This window comes from Anticarsia gemmatalis, chromosome 12, assembly GCF_050436995.1.
Source record: "Anticarsia gemmatalis isolate Benzon Research Colony breed Stoneville strain chromosome 12, ilAntGemm2 primary, whole genome shotgun sequence".
Classification (NCBI taxonomy): domain Eukaryota; kingdom Metazoa; phylum Arthropoda; class Insecta; order Lepidoptera; family Erebidae; genus Anticarsia; species Anticarsia gemmatalis.
The window spans coordinates 9,044,073-9,070,110 of NC_134756.1; the positions used below are offsets into that span (position 1 = coordinate 9,044,073).

At 35.3% G+C, this 26,038-nt stretch overlaps 1 protein-coding gene across 1 annotated transcript in view; it reads left to right on the top strand.

The window, feature by feature from the left end:
- Window positions 1–444: 444 nt before the first annotated feature.
- Unc-76 (fasciculation and elongation protein Unc-76) overlaps window positions 445–26,038 on the top strand; it is a 35,904-nt gene continuing 10,310 nt past the window's right edge. The window contains exon 1 of the mRNA XM_076120474.1: window positions 445–1,037. Coding sequence (XP_075976589.1) covers window positions 628–1,037 — 410 coding nt within the window. The 5' untranslated portion in view covers window positions 445–627. The remainder of the gene's footprint in view (window positions 1,038–26,038) is intronic.

Here is a 26,038-nt window from a genome sequence, read left to right on the forward strand (position 1 = left end):
TTTTTTTTTCACGAAAAATTATATCTCTTAATCTCTTAATATAATAAAGTCGCGCTTAGGCATATCCGCCATTAAAACAGTTGCCATGACAACGGAAATTTGTTATTTCAATGTCATTACAATATTGATTATTCGCGTCTTCGTTCGTCACTTGAATTTTCCCGGGAAATGGGTTATTTTCCCGGGGTAAAAAGTAGCCTATGTCCTTTCTCGGGTATCAAAATATCTCCATACCAAATTTCATGCAAATTGGTTCAGTAGTTTAGGCGTGATTGAGTAGCAGACAGACAGACAGACAGACAGACAGACAGAGTTACTTTCGCATTTATAATATTAGTATGGATATCATGGGTAAGTATTTTTTTTGAGTTAACCTTTCGTGCATTAGTATAGGTATAAAAATATTACTGTGCACGATAATGCGCATCGTTTATTTGCCAGCAGCAGGAGGTTTTCCTATTATCGAATCGGTACCCAACTCGGTCCAAGTGTCAAACGTGCGTGAATCGACGAGCGAGAGAGGACGGTCGCGCGGCGTGAGGCATCGGCGGCGACGGGCGTTCGCCGGAGTTCGCGTTGACGCGTTTCAGTGTACGCGCGTCAAACAACGCGAGTGGTTGTACGGTCATGCGAGAAGCGGCTGGCAGAATGGCCGAGCTCGAGTTCGAAGCGCCGCTCGCGCAAATCGAAGAGGCGGATGACTGTCTGTCTACTGCTGATTACCCGCAAAAGACCATAAATGGCAATGACATCCGTCTAAACAACATTAACAATATCAAAAGTGAAATGGTCAAAATGAAAACCGACTCCAACAAAATAAATGATAATGAAGAACCTAAACCCGTGAAGTGTAAACAGGACAATATGCAAAACGGTGAAGGAGATAATTTCACGGAGACCTTCTCAGGCTCCCTCGAAGATTTGGTGAACACTTTCGACGAGAAGATTACCAAGTGCTTCGGAAACTACGAGGAAAGCGTCGAGAAGCTGGCCCCGGTGCAGGTTCGCAGCCAGGAGGAAATCATGAACGAATGCCAGTGAGTTCCATTTAGTACATAATAAACTCCTAATTAGAGCGTGTAATTAGGAATTATGATATCATGTAGGTGTGTAGTCATTGCTTCAAATAAAATTTTACGTAAGTAATTACTAAAAAAAAACAAACGCTAATTAAATTTCCTTTCTATTATTAACGCGTTACTGTAGACTTAGAGAATCTATTTATTGAATTGTAAAATAGGAAAAATGAAAATATAAACAAAAAGGGCGGGCTTTGCGCATGGCTTTAGCGGTGGAGAGATCGATCGATGTTTTGGGGCGAGGGTGCGCAGGGGGTGCGTGTCGGAGCAACCGCGGTGACGCATCGCACCCTCACACCCTCACCCTCCCCTCTTTGTTTCCAACCTAAACTTGTGAAGACGACTCAGCACGCAACTGTTACAAAATAGAGAATTTATGCTAACTAAGGACTTAATTAGCCCCTGCGCTAATTAATTAGGGGCAAGTCCATGTGTTTATATGGAAATAGTGGATCTAAAGTTTGTTGCAGGTAGTCGATATTTAATAAAGGTAACTAGGTACTAGCTATTGCTATACATTCATTCGCCTTATCAAATGGCCGCGTTTATTCATGATGCATATTGTTTAAACATTAATCATAGGTTGACTAAGATTTTCCCTGGGTATCAACATGTAGATACATTGTACCTACTGTTTTCTCATGAGTCGTTTCTCAAGATAATGGTAAAAGTCTCTCACATCTGCCTATTGTGTTAAAGGAAAATGAAAAAGCTTTTTGTTGTCAGTTTCTCGTTTACCCTTTGAGCGTTATGATAATTAATGAGATTTAATTATTAATTTCATTGTTTTCTTCTAGTATCATTACTTTCTTTGATACGGTAGTAAGTTTTCTTACTCCAGGCCGCAAGTAATTGCAATATTAGAATTAGTAACTTGTACGTAAAATATTATTTATAATTATTTCTTGGTTTTATGACAACTCGATACAAAGGCGTTTTGTAAACAGACTTTTTTGTGTTATGTCAAGCTAAATCTGTTGGAGTTGATCCAGATGACCTAAATGCCAGAAGGCCGGGGAACCACGTTAAATTTAAATGGGAACAATTCGCAAACCAATCCGGAGGGTGTGCCCGAATGCTAATTGATAGCTTTTTAATTATGCCAAAAGCTTTTTCATTTCACCTTGTTTAGTTTTATTGATTGACACAATTATCTATCACTCTCTCGAACTTACTTCGTGAATGTAAACAGTGAAATTGGTTTCACAGTTGTGACCAATTTCAAGAAGCCATTTTTTTGTACCAAATTAACCACGATGCGTTTAATATCATAAGCATGAACGGAACTATATATAATCAAGTTATTTATCGTACATAACATATGTTAAGCGAAAACATCTGTTATGAAAGCCAAATTCATAAAAAGTTGTTCGGCAACACGACAGGTGTTTGCATTGATTCCGTCGTGATTCGACCGCAAGTGGCCGCAGATGCCGTACCCACCTTGCGTTTAGGACACTACCAGGAACACCTTGTCCAATAACTCCTCAATAAGGCGGCATATGGTGCGTTGTATTCAAATTTCTACTTTTTAGCACATTCATTATAAAATGCTGTTGTATAAAATATTTTAGTATCAAGTCAGCTTAGTTAGCATCGGATATTACGTTGCATTCAAGGCCGACTAATAAGTCAGCGTTGTACTAAATTCGAGCATCTAGAAAACACTAATTGTATGTAAACACTGACGTCGTGTTTTATTCAAAACTGTTTTGTAATAGATATAAACTGATACATTCTAGTATTATTATGGAAAAAGCCGGTCAGTCTATCGAGTCTAATAAATCATGAAATTATGACACCTTCATTGGCATTCATTGCAATGCTTATTGGTTCCGCTGTTTGTAGCCAGTCCCGAAAATAATAGTGTCTCAATTGATTATTCCATCCGAAATGTTTTGAAGCACTTAACTGTTCTTGGAAAATTATGTTTACAATTTGTTTTTTCTAAACGCAGATTGATTTTGCAAAATAAATACAATACGAGTGCAATATCAATAAAATAATACTTAGTAGTGATGCTACAAATATCGCATGCTAAAAAAGTAAACTAAGTATAGCTATAAGGCAATATTGTTATTACCTACCCACTCGCTTTTTTAATAAAGCATAATAATCTTAAGAGCAGTTTTTCGCTTTACCACAATAAATTACACCTCAATAACTTAAGCTGTCGCCTTTTCACTTTTCACAGTGCATGCAAACTCTCACGCATGCAATAAATAGTCAATATTATACAAATCGTTTAAAATTCTATATAATTTGTATTCATGACGAAGTTAAAACATTAGCATCGACAGTGGCACACGACGCACGTCCGTCTCGAACGAGCTTCGTGCGTCTCTCGATAACTCTAGTTTTGAATACTAAATAAGTAATAACTTTAAATTAGTCTCATTTTATCTCCTTCATACCTTTCTCTAACATCGAGTAAGAGTAATCAAGCCAGGCTTTATTCGAATTTTATGACGGCAATGAAATATTTCTTACTGCTTTCACTTGGTTATGTAATCTACCCTAAACAAGGCTCACGCATTACAAAGTGCCTGTTATGTATAACCTGTGACCTTACTACATAATATATTTGCGTGTAAGAATTCAATTTCATAACTACTAAGATATTGCAGGTTAATCGCTTATACCCTGTATCAGTTTTTGAGCGTAAAGTTTGCGTGTCTATCTTAATTGTAAACGTCGTTAATTGTTGTGGCCTTCCCAAACCAAACTTTCTAAAAATAATAGCTTTTCGAATACTAGATTTTTATATTACATACTTACATTTTTCATTGCATTGATTTTTTCATTGCGTTTTAATTGTTATAGAAAAACTATAAAGGCTTCTCTTCCGATATGTCTAACTTCATTTTAAACGAATTTGAAACAAAAACATTGTTTATTTGCTAAATGCATAGCTTTTGCAAACTTATCAGGTCTTCCTCAAAGGAAATGTGGCCCAGATCTCGTCATGGATACATTCAATTAGCATACTATCTGTCTACTGCAGAACGTATGATATTTGCATATGCCGACACTTCGGCACAAACTGACTCATAAAGTGAATTTTCATTTCTTTCTTAACACCTAGTCCGCAGATTATAAATGGGTAATTATGCGCTCGTTTAACACGCTAAAGTTTCTTAATTCTAGCCATACTACTTTATTTACACCTAAAACAGGTATCCATTTAGTCTAGATTCCCTAAATAATATCTAAACGGGATATTAATCTAAATAATACCAATTATCTCAGTCAATAGTCTGATGAATGGCACATGTTAAAATAAAATAATGACTTTAAAAATAAAGTCACTTCCCGCAGCACCCACATGTAGGTCTCAGGGTAACGACCTGCGATTCGCAACTACCCACATAATGTTATCGCCCCTTTCTTGGATGAGCATTTAAGCAACTAAGAACGCACACGAAGTTGTTTTAAACATAGCTTTTACTCATGATCTAATGAATCCTGTTTTATAATAATGCAAGCATGTAATCTTCTTATTAGAGTCAATCCCGATTATTAACACTTCAGGTAATCCACAGGTTCCCATACGGTTTTTAACTTTTTCCATCATAAAATCAAAGCTTTATCGGAACCGACGTCGTCTTTGAACATTATTTTTAATTGGTACAGAGTTTATTGTTAACCACTTTTTTACGCGTGTTTTTATAGTTTCGGAAGAGGTACAGTGCCATTAAAAACCATGGTTGGCGCCGAACCTATATCGTCTGTCATTTATGTGTTAGGAAATTATCTTGAGCGCGTCATCTCGGAATGATTTCGTAAGTAACTATAAGGTCGTCTTCATTAAATAGCTCCATGTAAAGCACACGTGGAATACACCATCAATCACCTCTTTAACAAACTAGTTTTGTATCTTGTCTGTCTGTATGAGAAGACAAATGATTCCTTGAAAGTGAATAACATTGAATATTTACATTATTAATATAAGCCTTTGAAGTTGGTTCAAATTGGATCCACCTTATCCTATTACAGATTAAAAACTGTCTTTTCTTTAATTTATGGGCCTTAGAGCTCAGATTTTTATCATACTCGTAGAGAGGTATAAAACCGATTTATTACTCTAATCTTTTCTTTTTAATCATGGAATTTGAAATGACTATCAGTTTATTGCTAGAAACTGTCCCTTGATTAGTCTGCGTGGGTGAACGACAATAAGGTAGTTTCTTTGTATTTCTAGTTTACTTTGCATGGATGGTTAACTCGAGTAAACCGTAGTTACAGTGAATTTAAAGTACTTTGGTAGTAATTGACGATAGTTACAAGCCATGTTAAGTTATAAACTTACGTAATTAGAGACATCTGATGTTCATCATTTTACGTCACAGCCTCATATGTGACGTCAAAATCTAGTCTCCGTTCTCTTGTGCGTTTCAAGCATGTGCAGATAGTGTAGCCAAAAAAAGCGACGCTCGACATAGTTTCAGATGAATACAATAGAGTCTAACAACTAAAAAAGAATCCGGTATCTTTTATTTTAGACTTTAAAGTGAAATTTGAATACTTTCGTGACGTTATTGATTCTCTACCCATGGCCTCATTGAAAACTGTCAATAATAACTGTCCTTTAATTTTAATCACAGTTAAATAAATGAATGAATATAATATAAATTATAATGAAATAAAGTAAGTGAACTGCTCTTATCATTGCGTTGATTATGTTTTATCACTATCACCAATCGTTTTTTGCCAATCCGCAAAACAAAAATTGCATTACATTTCAAACGTCACTGTTAACGATATCCTCGCAGATATAATCACAATAGCTTCATTAACAAGTTGTATGTGTACAAAAACAGTGGCAGGCGAGTCCGTACTAATTACATGGTCGAGTAAACCAGGTGCAACGACCATGGCTTTCATCGTAGTGATTTTGAATACAATCCCTTAGTTAAGCCACTTGTTAATGGATGGGTTTGCACAATGCAAATACGACCGATTCATTTGTCAGCACGTAATTGATGACTTTATACGTTGAACTGTTCGAATGTTGGAAATTGTTGCCTTATTAGTATTTGTTGTAGCAAGATATGCAAATGATTCTAAATACATACCTAGTAAAATAGTGGTTTGTCAACAAGTAGGAAAAAATAATATCATTGAATATTTACTTGATTTTTAATTAAATATCATCAAATTCGTCACCACTGTCTTACAATAATGTTTTTTACAAACATGCTTATCATAATTTCGACTGAATCATCAAGGCCCTGCCCACATTATAATAATAACATGAAACCTGATATAACAGGTCGTATTCACAAAATATTTTCCTTTAACGAATAAAGTGCATTATATTGCTGTTTATAAACCCATAATAAAAACGCATAATTTCTTGATTTAGTTAATAAATTAACTTTTTATAGTAACTGTCGATCACTGTATTTATATGTATTTGTATTTTTTCCCGCTAAGTGAGTATATTTACATTAATCATGACGTAATGCCCACATACAAATTGCTCGGGATATTGTATACAGTATGTATATTGTAATTATTATCAGTGAGACCAGAGCTACGTTGTATGACGCATCCCAGGCCATATGTCGCGGTTTCCTTGAATTCGCCAACGCGATACACCTTACATTATGGCAGTTTCGAACAGATTCGCTCGCTGTTCGACTATTTATATCATCGTTATATTTGCACTCTACCCAAAATCATTTACGGCTCTCGTACATTAATATGAAACATTATTTATATCAATGTTCACAGAGTAGGATGAAATTCAAAATAATATGAAAAAGAATTTAAGTGCATTACCGAAACGAAGGAGTATGAGTTTCTTCATCTATTACCCGTTAAGTTAATTAGTCACTGTCAGTAAACCTTACATTGTATAATTAGTACAATATTTCAGACGTCGCGTGGAGTGCAGCTCGTCTCCAATTTAACACAATGTGCACAACACGCACCGGTGTTCATTTCAATACGCTGACCTTCCATCAATTTAAAATAGATTTATACTACTGTCTGCACGCACTCACACATCCCACGTTGTTGTTTTTGAGGTGATCTTACGTAGTAATGTAAGAATATCTTTTACATATGCAAGTACCCACATTTTACCACTCCAACGGCTGCAAATAATAACAAAAATACTTCGCGTTATTTAAAATTGCTATCGCTCCCGTTCCTAAGACATGTGTTGCAATTCGTTTTCTGATATTTTACAGGAACATGTTTTCGTGTGATATGTTTCCTTATTAAAGTTTAATTTCTTACGACTCTCACAAGAATTTGATTAATTTGCTTTTTATTGTACACCATCAGTTCACAACAAAGCAGCGACGAAGTGATTGATGATTATTACGAAGACGTAGCCCACATACGTGATAGTTTTTGCACAATTCCCATTATTTCTCAGCTCTCTACCGGTCCCCGATCAACCGTTACACTATAGCAACTCTGTACTGTTACAGGTAGCCGTTGGTTTGACCACAGCGGCGACATTTTTATGTCTTTAGATAATAAGATACTAAAGAAAACAAAATATTGGTACAAAAGCTTACAATGTAAGTAAGTAAATTGATTCTTAATAGAATAATACCTAATTCCCGTAGTTAATATCCTATTACTTGTCAATAATGCACAAAAAACTAAGTAGTTTACTCGAGTATTTTGAATAGTTTCAACTTCAATACGATTCAGTTCTTTCCATTGCCATGTGTTTCTTCACGCTATTGGTTGTTGTTTATAAATACAGCCCTCGCCTTAGGATTATTTTTGCGAGATTCACGTCATCCGGTGTGGATTGTATGTATGACTGTGTGCATGACTAAAACTGTAACTCATTACCGGTAAGGCAACTGAGTAATAACTAAAAAGAATGAGTGGTATGATCGATTTGTATCCCGAGAAGTTAAATTATGGAAAATCCTCGTAGTTGTGACAATATTCTTGTTTAAGAAACACGATAGCCCTCACATTAAAATTGAGTACATCAGATAAAAGAGATTACGTTGGTACATTGAGCCACTCGCGTAACCTTGCCAAAACAACCTCTGCCAAGGACGGACCCTGTCGTCGTCCCATCCGGACCTCTTGACGCTCCCCCACCTTTCATCCTCCTCTTTAGAATCAAGTATTCCCCCATCCAAAGCGAACAAATTTCACACAAAAGCTTTAATACAATCTTCAAAGGCAAATGATATATGCTGTAGAGTGTAAAATGCCATACGAGGTACTAAGGTACAATTTGAAACGCCTATCGATTTATGTATCGCGACATTCCTCTTCATCCTCGGAACGTACGAGCGGTCACGCGTAGTTATGCATCCCTTTTTCTCACATAACCCAAACAACTTGAATGCTCGGCTCCTCTTATGGCTTTCAAAGATAAAGCTGCTTCTTGAACACAGCTGTGTAACGTTAGTCGTTTCCTTCACGCACGCAGGGCTCTTGAGTCGCGGAGAGTAAATCAGTGTCATGCTGTATAATATAAATATGTACATAGCGTGTGTTTAATATGCGCAGGTCTGTACCTATACATATACTTATATGAGAAACAAAACCACATTTTGACATAGCAACTTGCTCGTACTAAAACTGACCGTGCTAATCGCGTCTGCCCTGAAATAGTCTGGAATTTCCTTGCACTGCGCGATCAATACCAATGTCAGTACGTAGATGCTATTTTTAATTGACACATCCGTTACAATTGATAAGATACATACAACGAAAGATACGCATAAGTCAGTAATTATGCAGTGTGGCTATTGATAACCTTTATTATGCTAAGTAAGTTACCTGCATAGAACATTAAAATTTTATAAAGAAATAAGGTAGGTAATCTACTTTTTGATAGTAATTAACTTGAATTAAAAACAACCAAGTGTTCTTTATAACCTTAAAAACTAAAAATCGATTAATACATTGAACATATCGACGGTCCCTACGTACATTCCCTCAAGTGGTACTTACGGGATTTGCCTTTTTTGTTTCCGTGACCTTCCGGTTGTCATATACTTTCGATTGATCAAAGAAAAATTAGTAAAAATGCTTTAATTCTACCCTAAATCAACACTCGACAAACCCCAGAACTACAACACTTCCAATGTAAAATGTCACTAGTGAGAGTTAAGACATTTAATTTAATTTTTACATTGGCAAGTCAACAACACCCCCGCGCGCCTCCCCCGTAACTCCCACATGCGGGCTTGTTGCGCTCGCGCAAAAAAGAAAATGAAAAATGTAAAAGATAAAGGTAAAGCCATCAAAATATCGTCAGGTAAGTTGAAATAAAATGAATATATTTTAACGTTTTTATTTTATTTTCTCATAAAAGACAACAAATAAATACTTCGTGCAAAATTTCATAGCTCTGCGATTGATAGAACTTGAGATACAAGTGTTTGAAACTTCAAACCGCTCTCCTGTAAAATTTGCGTTTTCCAATTAGGTTATTGTACGTAGGGACCGTCGATATTAACATTACTGACTAGATATGTTTGTCTGATAAGAATATATTCATTTATTATAATGAATACAGTTATTCAATATAAATAATCACGATATAACAGAGTTGTACCTCCTTCGACATAATAAACTTGTTCAAAAGTTTATTCTTGCTCCATGTCGTGTAATTTAATATTCCAAAACACAAAATATTTTTTAAATTCAAATCCACTGTAACGAACTTCCTACGGCGCCGAACTTCGAGACTATTATATCAACCGTCAACAACAAAGTTCCGTACATAATTCGAATAGCTTACGACGACTGAGGATATTTTCGTGCTTACAACGTGTTAGCGGCTGACGCTGTCGACAAATTGAGCATTTACGTTTTTCAAATAGGTTAAGATTTAAACTTAGCTGTATTAGGAGCTAAAGAAAGTCAGGTCGAGTCGGTCGAACTGGATTGTACATTCTCCGACGGCGGACGACGACCGGTTTGACCGGCGCGAATCCTGGCGCTAACACCACCCATATACCGACCATTACATACAAGAAATCAAGATATAACAGTTAACCCTGCAATATACCTACATACTGTAAACTAATGTTTCTCTTACAAAATTACATTTCAACACTTGCAATATTGTTGGAAACAGAACACAATATTTATGTAACATTGCCGATAAGGTCAGGTATACAGGGTGTGGCGTAAATAATGGATAATCCTTTACCAGCGGATGGGCGACTTCCCGACTGATCTAAAAATTAAAATTTACCTCTGGCACAAGTATCATAGTTTTCGAGATTTTGGCCATTTTGTGTGTTTTTTAAGAAAGCGATTCACGCTCTTAGTTTTTGATGCTGTGATCACAAATTAAGGCTTTTTTTTAATCCGTTTTTTGCAAATAAATCCTGAATAGATGTGCTATTGAATCTACAATCTTGTTTTGTTATTACTACTTGTTTTTTATTTAAATTATGCATTCAAAGTTAAATTTTATAATCTTTCACAACTTTCGTGCAACTTTGAGCACTTGTGGTGAAAAAAAAACGTATGGTGGCTTTACTGCCCACACCATAAATAATTTCTAAATTTTATTAGAATTCTAAATTGGTATAACATGCAGCATTAATACTGATTATTGTCAAAATATTACAAAGAACTTAAATTATTAACACTTTTGCCGGTCGACTAATTTTATTTTTGCACGCGTTTAAGCTAAGTTTGCTTTCAAATATTCATGTCTATAGGGTTATTACACTATTAAAGATTATTTAGATGATAAAAAAGCTTGGAACTGTGCTGCTTCTACCAAGTCTATTTCAAAATAATGTATTACAATTTGATGAAAAATGATTTATTTGTCAACAGATTAGTTTTCTTTAGATTTCTAATTATCTTTATTATTTGAATATTATTTATGTTTTGTATTTCGTTTTTTGTTTTTCTTTCTTTTCAACACTGCACACAAGTGCTCAAAGTTGGACAAAAGTGTTGAAAAATTATAAAATTTAACTTTGATTGCATAGTTTAAATAAAAGACAAGTAGTAATAACAAAACAAGATATTAGGTTCAATAGCACATCAATTCAGGATTTATTTGCAGAAAATTTTGGCCATTATGTGTGTTTACGAAAGCGATTTACGCTCGTACTTTTTGATGCTGCGATCACAAATTAAGGCTTTTTTTAAATCCGTTTTTTGCAATTAAATCCTGAATAGATGTGCTATTGAATCTAGAACACGCTTAGCGTGCAAAAATAAAATTAGTCGACCGGAAAAAGTGTTAATAATTTAAGTTCTTTGTAATATTTTGACAATAATCAGTATTAATGCTGCATTTTATACCAATTTAGAATTCTAATAAAATTTAGAAATTATTTATGGCGTGGGCAGTAAAGCCACCATACGTTTTTTTTTCACCACAAGTGCTCAAAGTTGCACGAAAGTTGTGAAAGATTATAAAATTTAACTTTGAATGCATAATTTAAATAAAAAACAAGTAGTAATAACAAAACAAGATTGTAGATTCAATAGCACATCTATTCAGGATTTATTTGCAAAAAACGGATTAAAAAAAAGCCTTAATTTGTGATCACAGCATCAAAAACTAAGAGCGTGAATCGCTTTCTTAAAAAACACACAAAATGGCCAAAATCTCGAAAACTATGATACTTGTGCCAGAGGTAAATTTTAATTTTTAGATCAGTCGGGAAGTCTCCCATCCGCTGGTAAAGGATTATCCATTATTTACGCCACACCCTGTATATATTTGTAGAACACGTGTGAACACCACAATAAACTTATTTGAAAAAGCGAATGACCATGGCGTAATGTAAGTCATCTGAAAGAAGAATTGTCGAGCAGGTGTCGTAATTTCCTCCTGTCATATTCACGAATAATATGTTAAGGAAATGCGTAATGTTATTTATATAAAAACAGTCATTTTGTTACGTAAGCCCAGATTTCTGGTTTCAAATGGAAGTGTAATATTCCGGTGTGGAGCCATCGTCCGTCTTCGATAATGACTATTTTATAATGGTTAAATAGTTCTTTGATTGACGATAATATTTCTTTCGTAATAGGTCCAGCTCGGTTGATTGTATTCGATGAAATGCCCTAAGGGGATCAATCGGTGTAGTTTGTATATAGTATTGCGTAATAGAACTTGAATATAAATCTCATTGAGTGACGTGCGTGCGTCTAGAAAGAAATACTGGTAAACTATCACGTGCGTGGTTGAAACCCCTGAAGTGCCTACGTCTGGCGTCACAAACACTGTTTGGAACTCACATGACTTCATATTTTATTTACTTCAACACTTGAAAGATACTTGCACAATTCTAGGTTAGCGTTTTATTTACAAAAGGATTGCGAACATTGTAGCAAAATTATATATCATCTTCATCATTTTATACCGCTAATAGCCGAAAAAATATTTCGAGTACATTACGGAAAGAAAGTTTCTACTTTTGCGTGTCTTTGAAATGCTTATGTATCTCTTCTAAAATGAATATTTAAATATTTCAAAATTGCAGTGTACCATATCTTAAGATGTATCATCAGTATTCCGATCATTCGCGTTTACGCTTCACTCTAGTTGTTAACATAATACATGTTCGTTTCCAGAGAAGTAGTTAACATATCGGTAAGTAATAAGGTGGTTGTTTACAGTTTTTATACAAATTCCTCTCTTAGTTGCGAGAAATGCTGCTAACACCTACTATGCAAAGTTGTGAAGAATATTATGCAACGTTTGGAGCGTCGTCTCTTTTTGTTCGCTCTTTGTAACGCCTTTTCTTTGCAAACCCCTTGAGACGTGAACTCGATTTTCTGCACAATGCAAAGTGTCTTTTGATTTTTTATTTTCCTCCCCAGCTTTGTTTTATGAAAAGGCTGAATATCGACCTTTGGCACAGATACAAATTTTGCTCGGAATACGATAACCACAGTCACGATTTCAGAATACTGCAGTAAGGAAATGAATTTTAAATTGCGTGACTCCTGGCATGACATAGATTTACAATACGGGCCACAGGTACCGGCATGGAACAAAGTAAAAAAAAGTGTATCATGTAACAACTTTCTTTCTGGTTAATAAATCGTATAGGTGACGTGAGCACTGAATTCAGTTCATATATGTATTATGTTCGTCATAACGATTAATTGCAGGTATTGGACAATGTAGAAAGTAAAACAAGCCTAATTGTTAAGTTCAATCATTACACCGTGACAGTTACTTTTCAACTTGGCCGCCTTTGTTAATGTCTTTTTTATGTAAGTGTACCGAGTATTCTGTGACGCAACAGTCATGGCACATACAAGTTCATAAACAAAAGGGTTTGTTAAGGCTTGATTTCTGTCTTATATGATGAAATTTATCCTATTTGCAGGTTATTAAAATCATAAATTAAAGACGCAAATATCTAACATTTAATTATACAGTATACAAAAATATACGGTATGTGAGTAAAGTGGTTCTCAGGCGCATAATTAAAACTATTTTTGCATAATAAAGCCGTTGCAGTTACATCTAACAATTAAATAAGTAAACATGGACGAGGTCATTGCTCTCAGCACCTCGACGATAAAAGCCAGCATTTCTAGTTTTACATTTCCTTTGTTGGCGAAGCGATAACGATATCTCTTGCTAAAATTGCTAGACACAATGCTAATGAACACCACAAACATTGTGTTTAGTCATTGACGTGGCTTTGCTAATTATACTCATACTTAATTGTGTAAAATATATGTTTAATTAAGGTAACTGCAGTAGGTGTTTTGAATGATGAACGAACATAACAATATGTATAGAAATATATAGTGAAAGAAAACATCAAGAAAAAACATAAAAATAGCTGCTATCGTAAAATGTATATGTTTGCCATAAATATAACTAGTTATTAATAACACTAACCAAAGGAAGGAACTACGGTAAGCTGAGGCATATCGGATAAAGTAAACAAGCAATTTGTTATTAAATGTTTATAGATAAGATTTCAAAATGCTCTAATGAATAACAAATATGAGGCGCGCCAAGGGCGGTACTCCTACACACTCGATATCGTGTCTATGCTACAGATAAAAGAAACGTTGCGTGCACGCACGCATATTTAAATGTTAAATGCACGATCAATGTTCAGTCGACTTGACGCAACTATGAATGTCAATCAATGATCCATTGATACACTACAACCTCAATATAAACAAAGCGAATGATGATTTGCTGTTTTAAGTACCTGTTGCAGCGGTCAAAGTAAATAAGTACTTAACAACAAAGCTTGGATATAGTCACAGTACTTACTGTTATTTGCATAAATAATACTTAATAGAGAATAGCCTTACCTATGCTATTTAATGTTAATTTATTCATGCTCTCAAATGTATGATAAGCAAAATATTCAGGACATCATCAAAATACATTCTCTGTGTGAAGCGTTATCTAATTAGTGCCATTTTTTGCTAATCATCAATCTATAAACCTACATTCATGTTTTTATACCAAACCAAATTTTACCTATAGTTTTACAAGTGAAATATTAATTGAATTAGTGATTTACTATTGTATATTTGAACAGTAAAGTTTGATGGTACGTACGTTGTGGAGCGATCGACAATAAAATTTTCAGTGCCTCGTTAACGACCGCTATTCTGGTTGTGGAACTGTCCTTCAGACGTATCGACCTTATTTTCTATATGTAGGTACTGAAACTTTTATTCAAAGATATAAATACTTATCTAAATATATTAATGGCTGTAGTAGTAGCTGCTTTTACTCGATTAACGCCAAAAAACGCAATCAAAATCATTTTCTTAGGCAGCCGCTTAAACTAAATACGAATTGAACTATATTATTTGTGATCAATATTGCAAAACTCAACGTAAACATTTATTCAGTATTAGAAGTATAAAATGTACGATTAAGAGCATTGAACGGATATAATTTAAACTATTCGCACACAATCCCAGTCCACTTTGAATAAATATCGCATATAAACGTAATCATCGACAGGTAGTGGTAAGCGGTTAGCTCATTGCATAAGATTACCATACAACTGCAATTTCCCCCACGAGTGACATAAAGGTTTCTGTCGTAAAGAAACATACATAACGTTGACAATCCTAGCGACCGCTCTGCCAATAAATCATTTGTCATTAGAATTGGTACGTGTCCTATTTGAGTCCAATAAATATGAAGATGATGCAGCAAATTGCACTTAATGCCACTCTTCCACACATTAACCATGTATTGCGCCGGCGTCGTGTTGGCGACCCACATTATTACACAAATCAGGCCAACTTACGCAACAAAGGTTTGTCCTTCGATACTGATAGAAGAAACAGCTACTTTGTTCAAACTTGGTGACAAAACATTGATGAACTTAACTCAAGCTAAGGTGAGTCTAGATCGATGAAGGAAAAGGGGATTAATTGCGCCGTAGGTACTCTCGATTTGCGTGTGTACTGAGTGGGCAGGGCTTTGTTGACTTCGCCGTATTTCGGGGGTGGAATGACCGAAATCCCGGTGGATTAGCGGTGAGTCATAGCCTATTGTTTCCTCTTATTGACCGTCCATTTTACGTAGCTCTTAATGTAATTACTCGGCTTGAGCGTGTTTATTGAATTAGGAACGAACACGTACCTATCTAATAAAGTAACTAAGGTAGTAAGTTTATTTTTAAGACGGATATTAATATTTATAGTTTGTAAATATTTGTACAACATCCGTTGCAAACATTTAAATAGCCATTTGACCTACAGAGTTGTCGTTAAGTTTGATCTAGCATTGATTTGAACATATTTACTGACCTTGCGTTGTTGAGGCGTGAGGTGCGATGTTTGAGTATCAATAATTCATCTTCTTAGGTACATACACGTTTGAGAACATTCCGAGGACCACTTCTGTTTTCCATTTATCATGTATACCGTTTGAATAGACCTTATTTTACGACTGCCTCTGTTTATTTTTTTCAAAACATTGTAAAATATAAGCGAAACATAATTCAAAACTCAAATTACATTGACAGGAAAATATATATTCTTATTAATATCCTTTTACCGCATAAGGATCCATGTAAAATTGTCAACGCATTATATTTTTTTAGTGTAAGTAACAATTATTAACTAATCAATGAAACTTATAATAGTCTACTGCATACAAGCAACAGAAATAAATGGGTTTAACCGCTACGGCATTTTGTATTGGAACATAAAATGTAAAACAAAATATAAAATTCTATTTATGTCCCTAATCCTGTTATCTAAGTCAAATAGCTATGGAAAGCTTATTGCGGCTTCAAATGAAAGACGCCGCTGTTCTTACTCAACATAAGTAAAATGGGTGGCCATATATCTTGATGGTCGGTCCACGACACCAAAGGCCGTATGCTAATGCGTTACTCTTGTCTCTTTAAATAGTCAAGTTGTTGTGCCCACACTTACAGCTACCAACTTACCGACACTTTTACTTTCGACATGTGCGTAAACACGCATTAAAATTAAATGTATACCAGGTATGGAAATAAACTTGTCAAACCTGAATTTTAAAGTTCTGTTAATTCGGCCAAATATATTTATTGATCATGATTAGTAGTTTCAGTTTTGTTAATAAAAACAGTTACTAAAATATGATAAAAAGTGTTATACAGTCTAACTTGAATCTAAAGTTATAGGTCTACTATGAACCTGCAACAATTTATCAAAAGATTCTTATCTTTTCAAGATCGTAATGTAATCATACAATGCCACTTACTCAAGTAACCGACCTATTATTAATACTGATAGTAAAATTGATGTATGTTCCCATCTATTATCTACTTTCAAATCAAAATAAACATAATAAACGGTGAAGCAACAACGTCTTCGATGCAACTGGAATTCGTTGAATAGATTTTCCTGCATCATCCAATTAAATAAAGCTACTTTCAACTTATGTTTTTAAAAATAAACTTGAAGAGCCCAAACTCATTTATCAGACGAAGACATTTATACTATCCAACTTAACGCTTTCTTGTAAATTAGTGGGAAATGACTACTAAATAAGTATAAAACAACCTCTGAGCTTCCAAAGTATAATCTCGTCCCCGTAAAATTCCTTTCCCAAATATTTAGTCCCGTTAATCTAAACGTTATTTTTAATGAAGGTAAAATTTAATCGATACGTACCATATTCTCGTCCATGACTTTAACACCTAGCCATTGAGGTTACGCCTCTAACTTATTTTTAAACTTTTTTTATGTAGGAAGTGGGCAATAAGGTTAGTCAGGCCACTACCTGCTCTCTCGGTGCCCAGTACCTCGCACCTTCTTTCCACAAAAAATATAAACATAGTCCTCTATTTTTGGAACCAATACACTGACTTACCAACTAGTGAACCGTAAATTATTACTTCGACGTCTTGCTTTCTAGCACAAGGTATGTTTTTATGGCATTCAAAATGACGTTTATTGTGGTGTTCCAAGTTAACAAATTTTACAATAATATGTACTGGTTTTAGCAATTTTGTTTTATTACACACCGCAGTCACTTTAATATTACAAGCGAATACGAGAACTACGGCCGAGCAGCTTCTATTCGCGTCAGCCGGCCCCATTCACACATCTCGGTTAGTGACATCGCCAAACAAAATTAAAAAATAAAATAACACAAGTGGTCGCGTGGCGGTACTGATATAAAGTTCTATATTTAAATCTCGTCGTTCCTGAGATGCCAGTAAACCACTCAGTTTTTCTTGGAGGTATGCTGACACCATTTTTATGAATACGAATAGATACAAAAGCTCATATCCACCAAATTAACAACATAGTACAGTTACTTCTAAAGTATTTAAAAAGTCATGATAACGGACTCGTAATGTGAAGATTAGATGAGTATCTTTCGTTGTTGATCATTGAAGGCGGTTATTATGATTATCTACAACCAATCTGTTGACCGGATCGCTTCTTGGTTGCACAAAGTAATCCATTAAAGAGTAATTATTCTTGGCTATCTCTTGAATTTTATTACTGTAACAGTACTATGGTAATTTCACCATGAAATCGGCTCTTAGTCTCATTATTATGAGAAGGAAACGGTACAATAGCGTGACACTGATGCTTTAAGAGCTGTCTACAATATGGACATTACATGTGACCCAAAATGACAAAACAGTAAACCTGGAGTCTAATATTTAAGCATAATCGTAAAACAGCGCGAGGCTCATCAAAATTCACTGTTCTCGTACCATAGGTGCCTTTGTAGTGATAATCTTTTGTTTTATTTTTCTTTGTGTTCACGGAGGCGTACATTTGAAACATGTCCTACTTTGTCATTCCTGACGTTTTTTTATCATGGTTCTCCTATTTGTTCTTTACATACCGAGTTGCGGTGCATTATTCGAATTTTATGTAAAGCCCATCTATGGAGAGTAGTGACGACCCAAAAACAAACTATGGTTAAGTTTATATTGCACTGGATATGTTTCCAGGAGAACTGAGCAGCTAAATAGAACACTGGTTCTATTTACTCCCAGTGGGTTAACATAGCGCAACAAATGGCATTAAATACGAAAACCAGTGACCTAACTAAAGTGCAGCGACAATTTATCTCATGGCAACCCCGGCCGGCGCCTATCGGTCGGGGTTAGTGGGGTGAACGGGTTGCGGTCGGCACTCGTCGGGCCACGGATCGATAACGCATCGTACTCCATATTCGGTGTGTAGCCTTCGCCGTGCAACACTAGAATAGGCTCTTGCGGTTTTTGCTTTTGCCTATTTATGCAGCTAATTCACAGTACCGAAAGTACCGCAAGTTATTGCTTAATAGTTGCAATAGGGAAAACGTACCATACCTCCTAACGTTTCTGCTGTTGCTAATTAGCATGTTGCCCGCTGAATTGATTTCTTGCTGCGTTTATTTAAGTTCAGAATCAGTCATATTTTTGTAGTTTTAAAATTTCAACCTCTTCGGGTAAATACCCAATACTACGCATGGCTGAACTGTTGACATCAATTTATATATGCAATTTTCTAAGATAAGGACATATAGGTACAAGAGTTCTACAGAGTCGTAACACTTAGCATTCTACAAGATAACTGCAAGTTACAACACATTTAAGAAATCACATCCTCGAAGTAGCTAGCGGTAAAACCGTTAAGTCTTTATTAGAAGAAAGAGAGAATGTAAAAGTACCCTTCAGTTAGAAGCAAACGCAATAAGATTAACGCTTTCCTATTGACACGTAATTATATAATTGAAGTCCTGCCCCGAGCGTCGGTCGACAAATAATTGCAGCCATTTGTCATTTATTCCTTAACAAATCGTTACTGGGTTTTACAATGTAATATAACTGTACCTATAGGCTTTTGAGGACTTTTGTAGAATACACGCATGTTAAACAACTGTTAGGCTTTTGTTGGTCAAAGAATAGGTGAAATCTTAAAAGCACTAAAGAACGAGGTTTGTTAACCTTTTTCTAACAGTAAGTGTGCCTATGTAAAAGACACGGTAATATGTCTTCTCTTTACATTAGACACGCACACTAAACGCATTATACGAGGACAATTACATAAATAAATGCTTAATTAGCACCATTACTAGAATCAACAATACACAAGATCTATTATTACTCTACATACGTGACTGGACTCATTATTTAAAATGTACAAAAGTAAATAACTGTAAATTTTAACACAAGGCATTTAAGCCTGCCCATATTTCATTATATAACTTTCCTTTACAATTTATACAATGGCTAGACGATAAAGTATTAATGACCCAGATCGCTGTTTTACGACCGTGTGTTTTCCATCAAACAATTAGAAAAAAGCTGCAGGTTACGGCATTACCAAAGGGCAGCTATTCAACAGTGAGTTATGGCCTCAAGGGAATATGCTGACAATAGCTTATTTATAACGTTATAATGTCAACAGTAGGTACAATACCGGCATTATAGTAATACGACCTCTATCAGTGTTGAAATAAGATACATTATGTATTGAAAAAATAATCCACGTGGGAGTATAAAAAATGTCAGCTAAGCTATACGATTCTTAGATGTCGATTGTTTATCGGAAAGCGATAAGTGTGTTTACAAACAATTTATCTAACGATGATCGAAGAAAATCTACAATGGGTTTTTCATCTGCAGCCCATTATTCAATCTATCACAAATTATTTGAGGTCTTCTATAGGCATTGTCGTTTTTGATGCATCACGGTGTTCAAAGTCCAAACAGTCATGTTCTGTCACTCAATCACGTCTAATTTTTACACCGAAGAACCGAATCAGCCGTTTTGTTATTCGATCATGAATAGACTTTAACCATCTTGAAAGGGATTTATCAGTGTGTGGAAAAGTCAGTTAAAGTGAAAATACCCATATTGCTTTTATTTACGAATGTGCATCATACTCAATCAGTAATCATAACATTATTAACTTGACTATGTATGTAGGCAATTAGGCTTGTGGAATAGTAATGTGAACTTAACCTCAATAATTCTTATCTCTTTCCGGATGAGTGCAAACGTCGCTGTTACAAGTCATAAGTCGAATAATGAAGATATTTTCTACATTTATATTTGTAATACTTATATTATTTTTTACTATTTGATCAAGTTGCTCTTTAAACCCACATCATATAAAAATGCACGCGTTTAACTCTTTGTGTTAGCCGCCATGCCCTTTCATGGTCAGTTAAGAAATCCGTGGACTAAAATCCAGTCTCGCAGGATTTCTCGGAACTGTGAAACCTTAGCTCGGAGCGGTCAAACAATGCTTCGGAGATTTTTTGTTCCCTTTCTTGTCTGTATCCCGACTGCACAGAATTGTGCCGAGAAAATGAAATGCCGAAGGTAGTTTAAAATTCCACATTCAGCCACGTTGTTAATGAAGGAGATATAATTACAGAGGCTGTTTGTGACTAGTGTTCAAAATAAAGAAGTATGACATCAGATGTAAGCATATTTAAGTACCCAAGAACCCGTTATTATTGATTCAGCAGACATAATCACCTTCACTGCTCCCCTTATGTATGCAAATGATACGGTAGGCTGCAATATCAATGTAGCCACTAGTGTAAGAGATATGAAACGAGCAAGCAATTTTCTTTTAGTCGTATTTTCACGACCCAAAGCCCAGCTTGAGTTACTGTTATTAGTTTAATATCGCCGCTCCGGTCGGGTGAGCCAGCCCGCTTCCACACGTGATTCTCGCACGGAAACTGAAATAAATACTGGTGTTTGCGGATACTTACATGGAATATTCATGAAGGGGTTAATATCCTATATGCATAGTGCATACGTTCCGGATAATCGCAGCTAAGAAGATTGAACAATGAACGGTATTCTTCATCTCGACATAAAGCTAAGTCAGAAGCCATAAGCCGTTTAGATAGAGATTTTTGTACTTTGTAGCAATACTACTATCAGTTATAGAACAGCGATTGCTGTTTTTTATCGAAAATCAATTGAAATAAACTGGAACATTGCCTATTTCCTATTTCTTATGTTTTCATTATCTTTATCGAATCATGAACTTCGCTAGCCCTTAAGTTCACGCATCGTCACGGGTGCGCATGCGACGCGTCGTAATAACCGTTTCACGCTCGATTGGGTTGTAAAAAATAAGAAAGCCATTTCTGAGAACTCGATATTATTCACAATACTTTATGGGAGTCTTGGCTTTTAAGCGCTAAGGTGACCGGTCGTCATATTGATACAAAGTTATTGAATTATTTATAAGTTGCCTGTATGTTAGAGGCTCTTTCAATGAGGAGAATCAACTTAATAAAATAACGGCTCCGGCAGCAACAGACTAGCACCGAACGCATTAAAACCTACCTACTCATTATATAAATATTATTTTGATGCAAATAATCTTTGTCGTAGGTCAAGGACCATTGTTTATTTCAATATATGTTATAAAATCCGTTGTGAAGGATTTGTGCTTTAGTGCAGTGCGTTAGTTTAACATGACATCATGCAACGTGACAAATCGTAAGTAAACCACAGGGATCTGTGACAAATAAGAATTCCATCATATAGTCACGTCAGATAGAGCCACCCACAATTTAAGCCGTAAATTTTACCGTAAAGCCTGCATCGGAACCACAGCAGCACATAACACTTCACAGTCATAATCTGACATTTCTACGACTTTAATCAACTAAGCGCGGTTTTATAACTTTACTGTTAACTTGCACATTAGTAGCCGTTAACATTTATGAAGCTTTTTTATTCGAAATTCAACCATTGTTATTCTTTTTTCACATCGTAAATAACTATGAGAGTCATATACTTACTTTTAAGGAAGCGAGGTCATGTGGTTGATTCAAACCACGCGACGATTAGGAGCTGATAAGCTTTTTAGTAATTAAATACTAGTTTCTAAAGGTCAACCATGTCGACTTACTCGTATATGCGCCTGTTTACCTACTTGAGAAGAATAAATATTACTTGGTTCATTAACGTCAAGCCGCAGCGTGCAATTTAACAGCTTGCTTATGTAATTTTTGCAAAATAACACATAAAGGTGTTGTGACCAATGATTGATCCTTATGTAAATCATCATTTATTATATTATGTGCTAAGCAACTCGTACTTAGTGATGTAACCATACAATAATAAGACCACTTTCTCCGAACTGAGGCACTAGAGCATAGTATTAGGACCTGTCAGCAGAATATTGTTCTCGCGAATTGAGAACAACACTATTAATTTCAATGCGGTGACACGACTCATTCAGATGAAACAATCAGCACTTCTAAATACTGCCACCATGTTGTTTATATTTATGACTATGACTAGTCTCAAGATTGTAATGTAAATTAATGAATAAGTACCTATCTTTAGTTCAGGTTATTGAACAATTTTTTGTACCTTGAAATACCAATTAAGTGGAATTGAATCGTCCTTGCGGGATGACGTGTGAAATATAATGGTCATGGTGTATTTAATGGTGTAATAGATACAGCCGTCTTTATGGTTTTGTTTATGATGTAGAGTACCATAAACGTTGAGTAATCTTATATGACGGTATCTTAATCTGTTTCTTAACTTCTCATTTCGTTATTACAGACTGACGTTCGAAAATTATAATCCACTGTTAATTTTAAATGAATTGTTTAAAGAATGATACTTCTACTGCTACTGATCTAAGAAAATTATACTCTTTCATTTGTTTTCAATTACTATTTTATTTTTTGTCAATACCTAGCCAACGTAGCCCGGTCCTTCTATAGCTCGAAAGACACAACTTCTCCTAAGATAAGATCCTGTTTTTAAGAACTCAAAAGCAATACGTAACGAGCTAATATTCAGAGTAAAGATAAATAGATGCAACAGTACGGTAGGTCTGCATTATTTACACGAATCTTACCGCAAGGCCGGAGCTGTATTCAAATCATATTTGCTAATATGAAAAGTAAACTCGGCTTAACGGTACCTACCATATAAGTAGTGTGGTGAAACCGTGCGGCCCACTAGCTCGGCCATTTTTGACCTCACGCATGTTAGACATTTTTGGCGGGAAATGAGACCTAAATTGTCGCATTTGTGTCGACAACCTACGACTATGACTACGATATAACAGCATTTAAATCTATGTTGATTTTGTTAAATATCACACAAAACCGATATCGCCTTTTGCTAGTAGGTACCTTTTTGTTTACGAGGTTAATCGTTTAGTAAATTAATCGTTAATGATGTCAAATATAATCTAAAGGCTATTTAGGTATCTCGCATTAACAGCTGCAATTTGATCAGTTATTAATAACAATGTTGAGTTAAACTTCCAACGCTAAACAGAAAATAAAAGATGCAGTCAGAATATAAATTACTTACCAAGTTACCATCTAATAATAAATGCTGAACATAAAAATGGAAAGACTGACAAATATTCACATGAACATAAAGTATGTAGACAAGTATTATAACAATAAAATAAATGCTAAAGACAAATCTTTACACAACTCAGATATTGGTGATATAAGTTTACCCAACAACAAGTTATCTTACATTTAATTTCGTAATACACGAACAATATGTAATTTATACACAAATACTTAAGAACTAGGCAGCTTAAGTACGTGCTTTGGAATCTGTCTTCTGTTTAACTTTCAATAAATATCAACAACTTGCTTTCCCCTTATTATTTCTGGAAGTCGATTTCCAATAGCCGAGCCCATTTCTCAAGTAACAAGATTGCAGACTAAATATTTACATTCCGAATGTTTTGTCTTTACTTAAACACTGCTGTAATCTGTTTAGATAACTGGAAATGTCATCTCAAAGTTACAGACTGTGTGTAAGAATGTCCTAGTATCTTTTTTGTTACCACACACGATGCACGCAGTCGTCTTCTTTTTATTTATTTGCTAGTAAACTCTGAAAGCTTCAATAAATATAGCAAATTATTATTAAATAAAATGAGTTAACGTATATTTCGAATTTGACTTTGCTGTATTAATACTGTAGGTACCTCAAACAAAATAAGCAAAAAAGAACAACACAAGTAATTTTCGCATGTGCATTGCACAATAACAAAAGTAAACGTATTTAAAATGAACGTTTAAACATTTATAACGAGATAATGACCAACCAAATGTGCGAAATGTCATGTTTGGAGTGTCATTTCAATCAGCACAGATGGCATGGTCTGACGCAACGCTAATGATAGTGGCAGACCTCAAGCCGATGTCGTTTTAACTAAATACGCCCACATAACTCAAATAAGAAGAATCAGCCTGTTACAACAGCTGAGGTAATAAAAAATACATCGTAGGTAGAAAAAAAGGTGTTGACAGAATGCAAAGGAACGTCTTTTGTTATCGTTTGGCATTGTTAGTAAATAGTGTCTATTCTATTGCATGCAGCATCGCTGGAACACTAGATTTTGTGCAGTCAAATCTAGCATATAACGAACTATAATAGCAACCTAGTAGCTTGGCCATGAAGTCCTAAAAATTTTCTCAACCTGGGCCTTTACTTTATTACTGTCCCATTGCTGGGCAAGGGTAATGAGGGAGGGGTTGGGCCTTGAGCCCATCACGCTAGCCAAGTGCGGGTTAGAGTCTTAACTGTAGCGTTTATTAAATACATCATTAGTGCTTCAATGGCTTACCTAAATCGTATAGTCCATAATAGGAGTAGTTTAAGAGATAATTACCTGAAAAAGAACGTGTCGGCACCTAGTCCTAGAATTAACAATGGCATGTCATATGTCACGACAGATGTCGATCTAGGTTAGATGACCAAATATGCTCCACCGAGATTATCACTATAAAAACAATAGAGCACATGACAAAGTACACTGGCGTATCTTGTCTTTATCTTATGACAAAGGATAAAAAAAAAACAAATAATAGATGTTTTTTGCCGTCAAGTTTCCATATACAAATTCTGCTCTAAAAAAACAAACGTATTTCAGCCATATTTATTCTCGACTTAAACAAAAAATCTTGATTTGAATGTTTTATGGCGTCCGCTGGAGCGTTAGCCTAGATTTCTATAATTTAAATAGATTCTAAGACCTCCTGGGGTTTCCAGGTCAGATTAAGTCATCTGGTTTTTATAAACCTAGGTATAAAAATGAATATTTATTTTATACATAAGTAATGTTTTGAGCGTATGTGGCAGTCAATTATACTTTTGTAACACTTACCGGCCAGAAATGTTATCCAAAAATGTACTAATAGGAAAACTTGAGTCTAATCTCATTATGGAAATGCTGGAACAATTATTAACTAGTATGTCTGGTCCTGACTTGATGCAGTACTTATACGTAATATAAAGTGACACATTCCTCAATTGAGCCATGAGCGCTGGCGTGCCGCGAGATCACAAATTAGCGCCAATTTATCCCTCCGGCTGACTCATGGACGACGCACTGACGGCTAGGTGTTTATATCATACAGTTCCAACTACAACAAACGAAATAAAAATGAATAAAGAGTGAAAAATCATACGTTTGAATAAGTTATTTCGGTACATTTGCGTCACAAATATGCTTACGCTTACTACAGCGAACATTCTCGACCAGTATATCGATTGTTGTCCCGGCA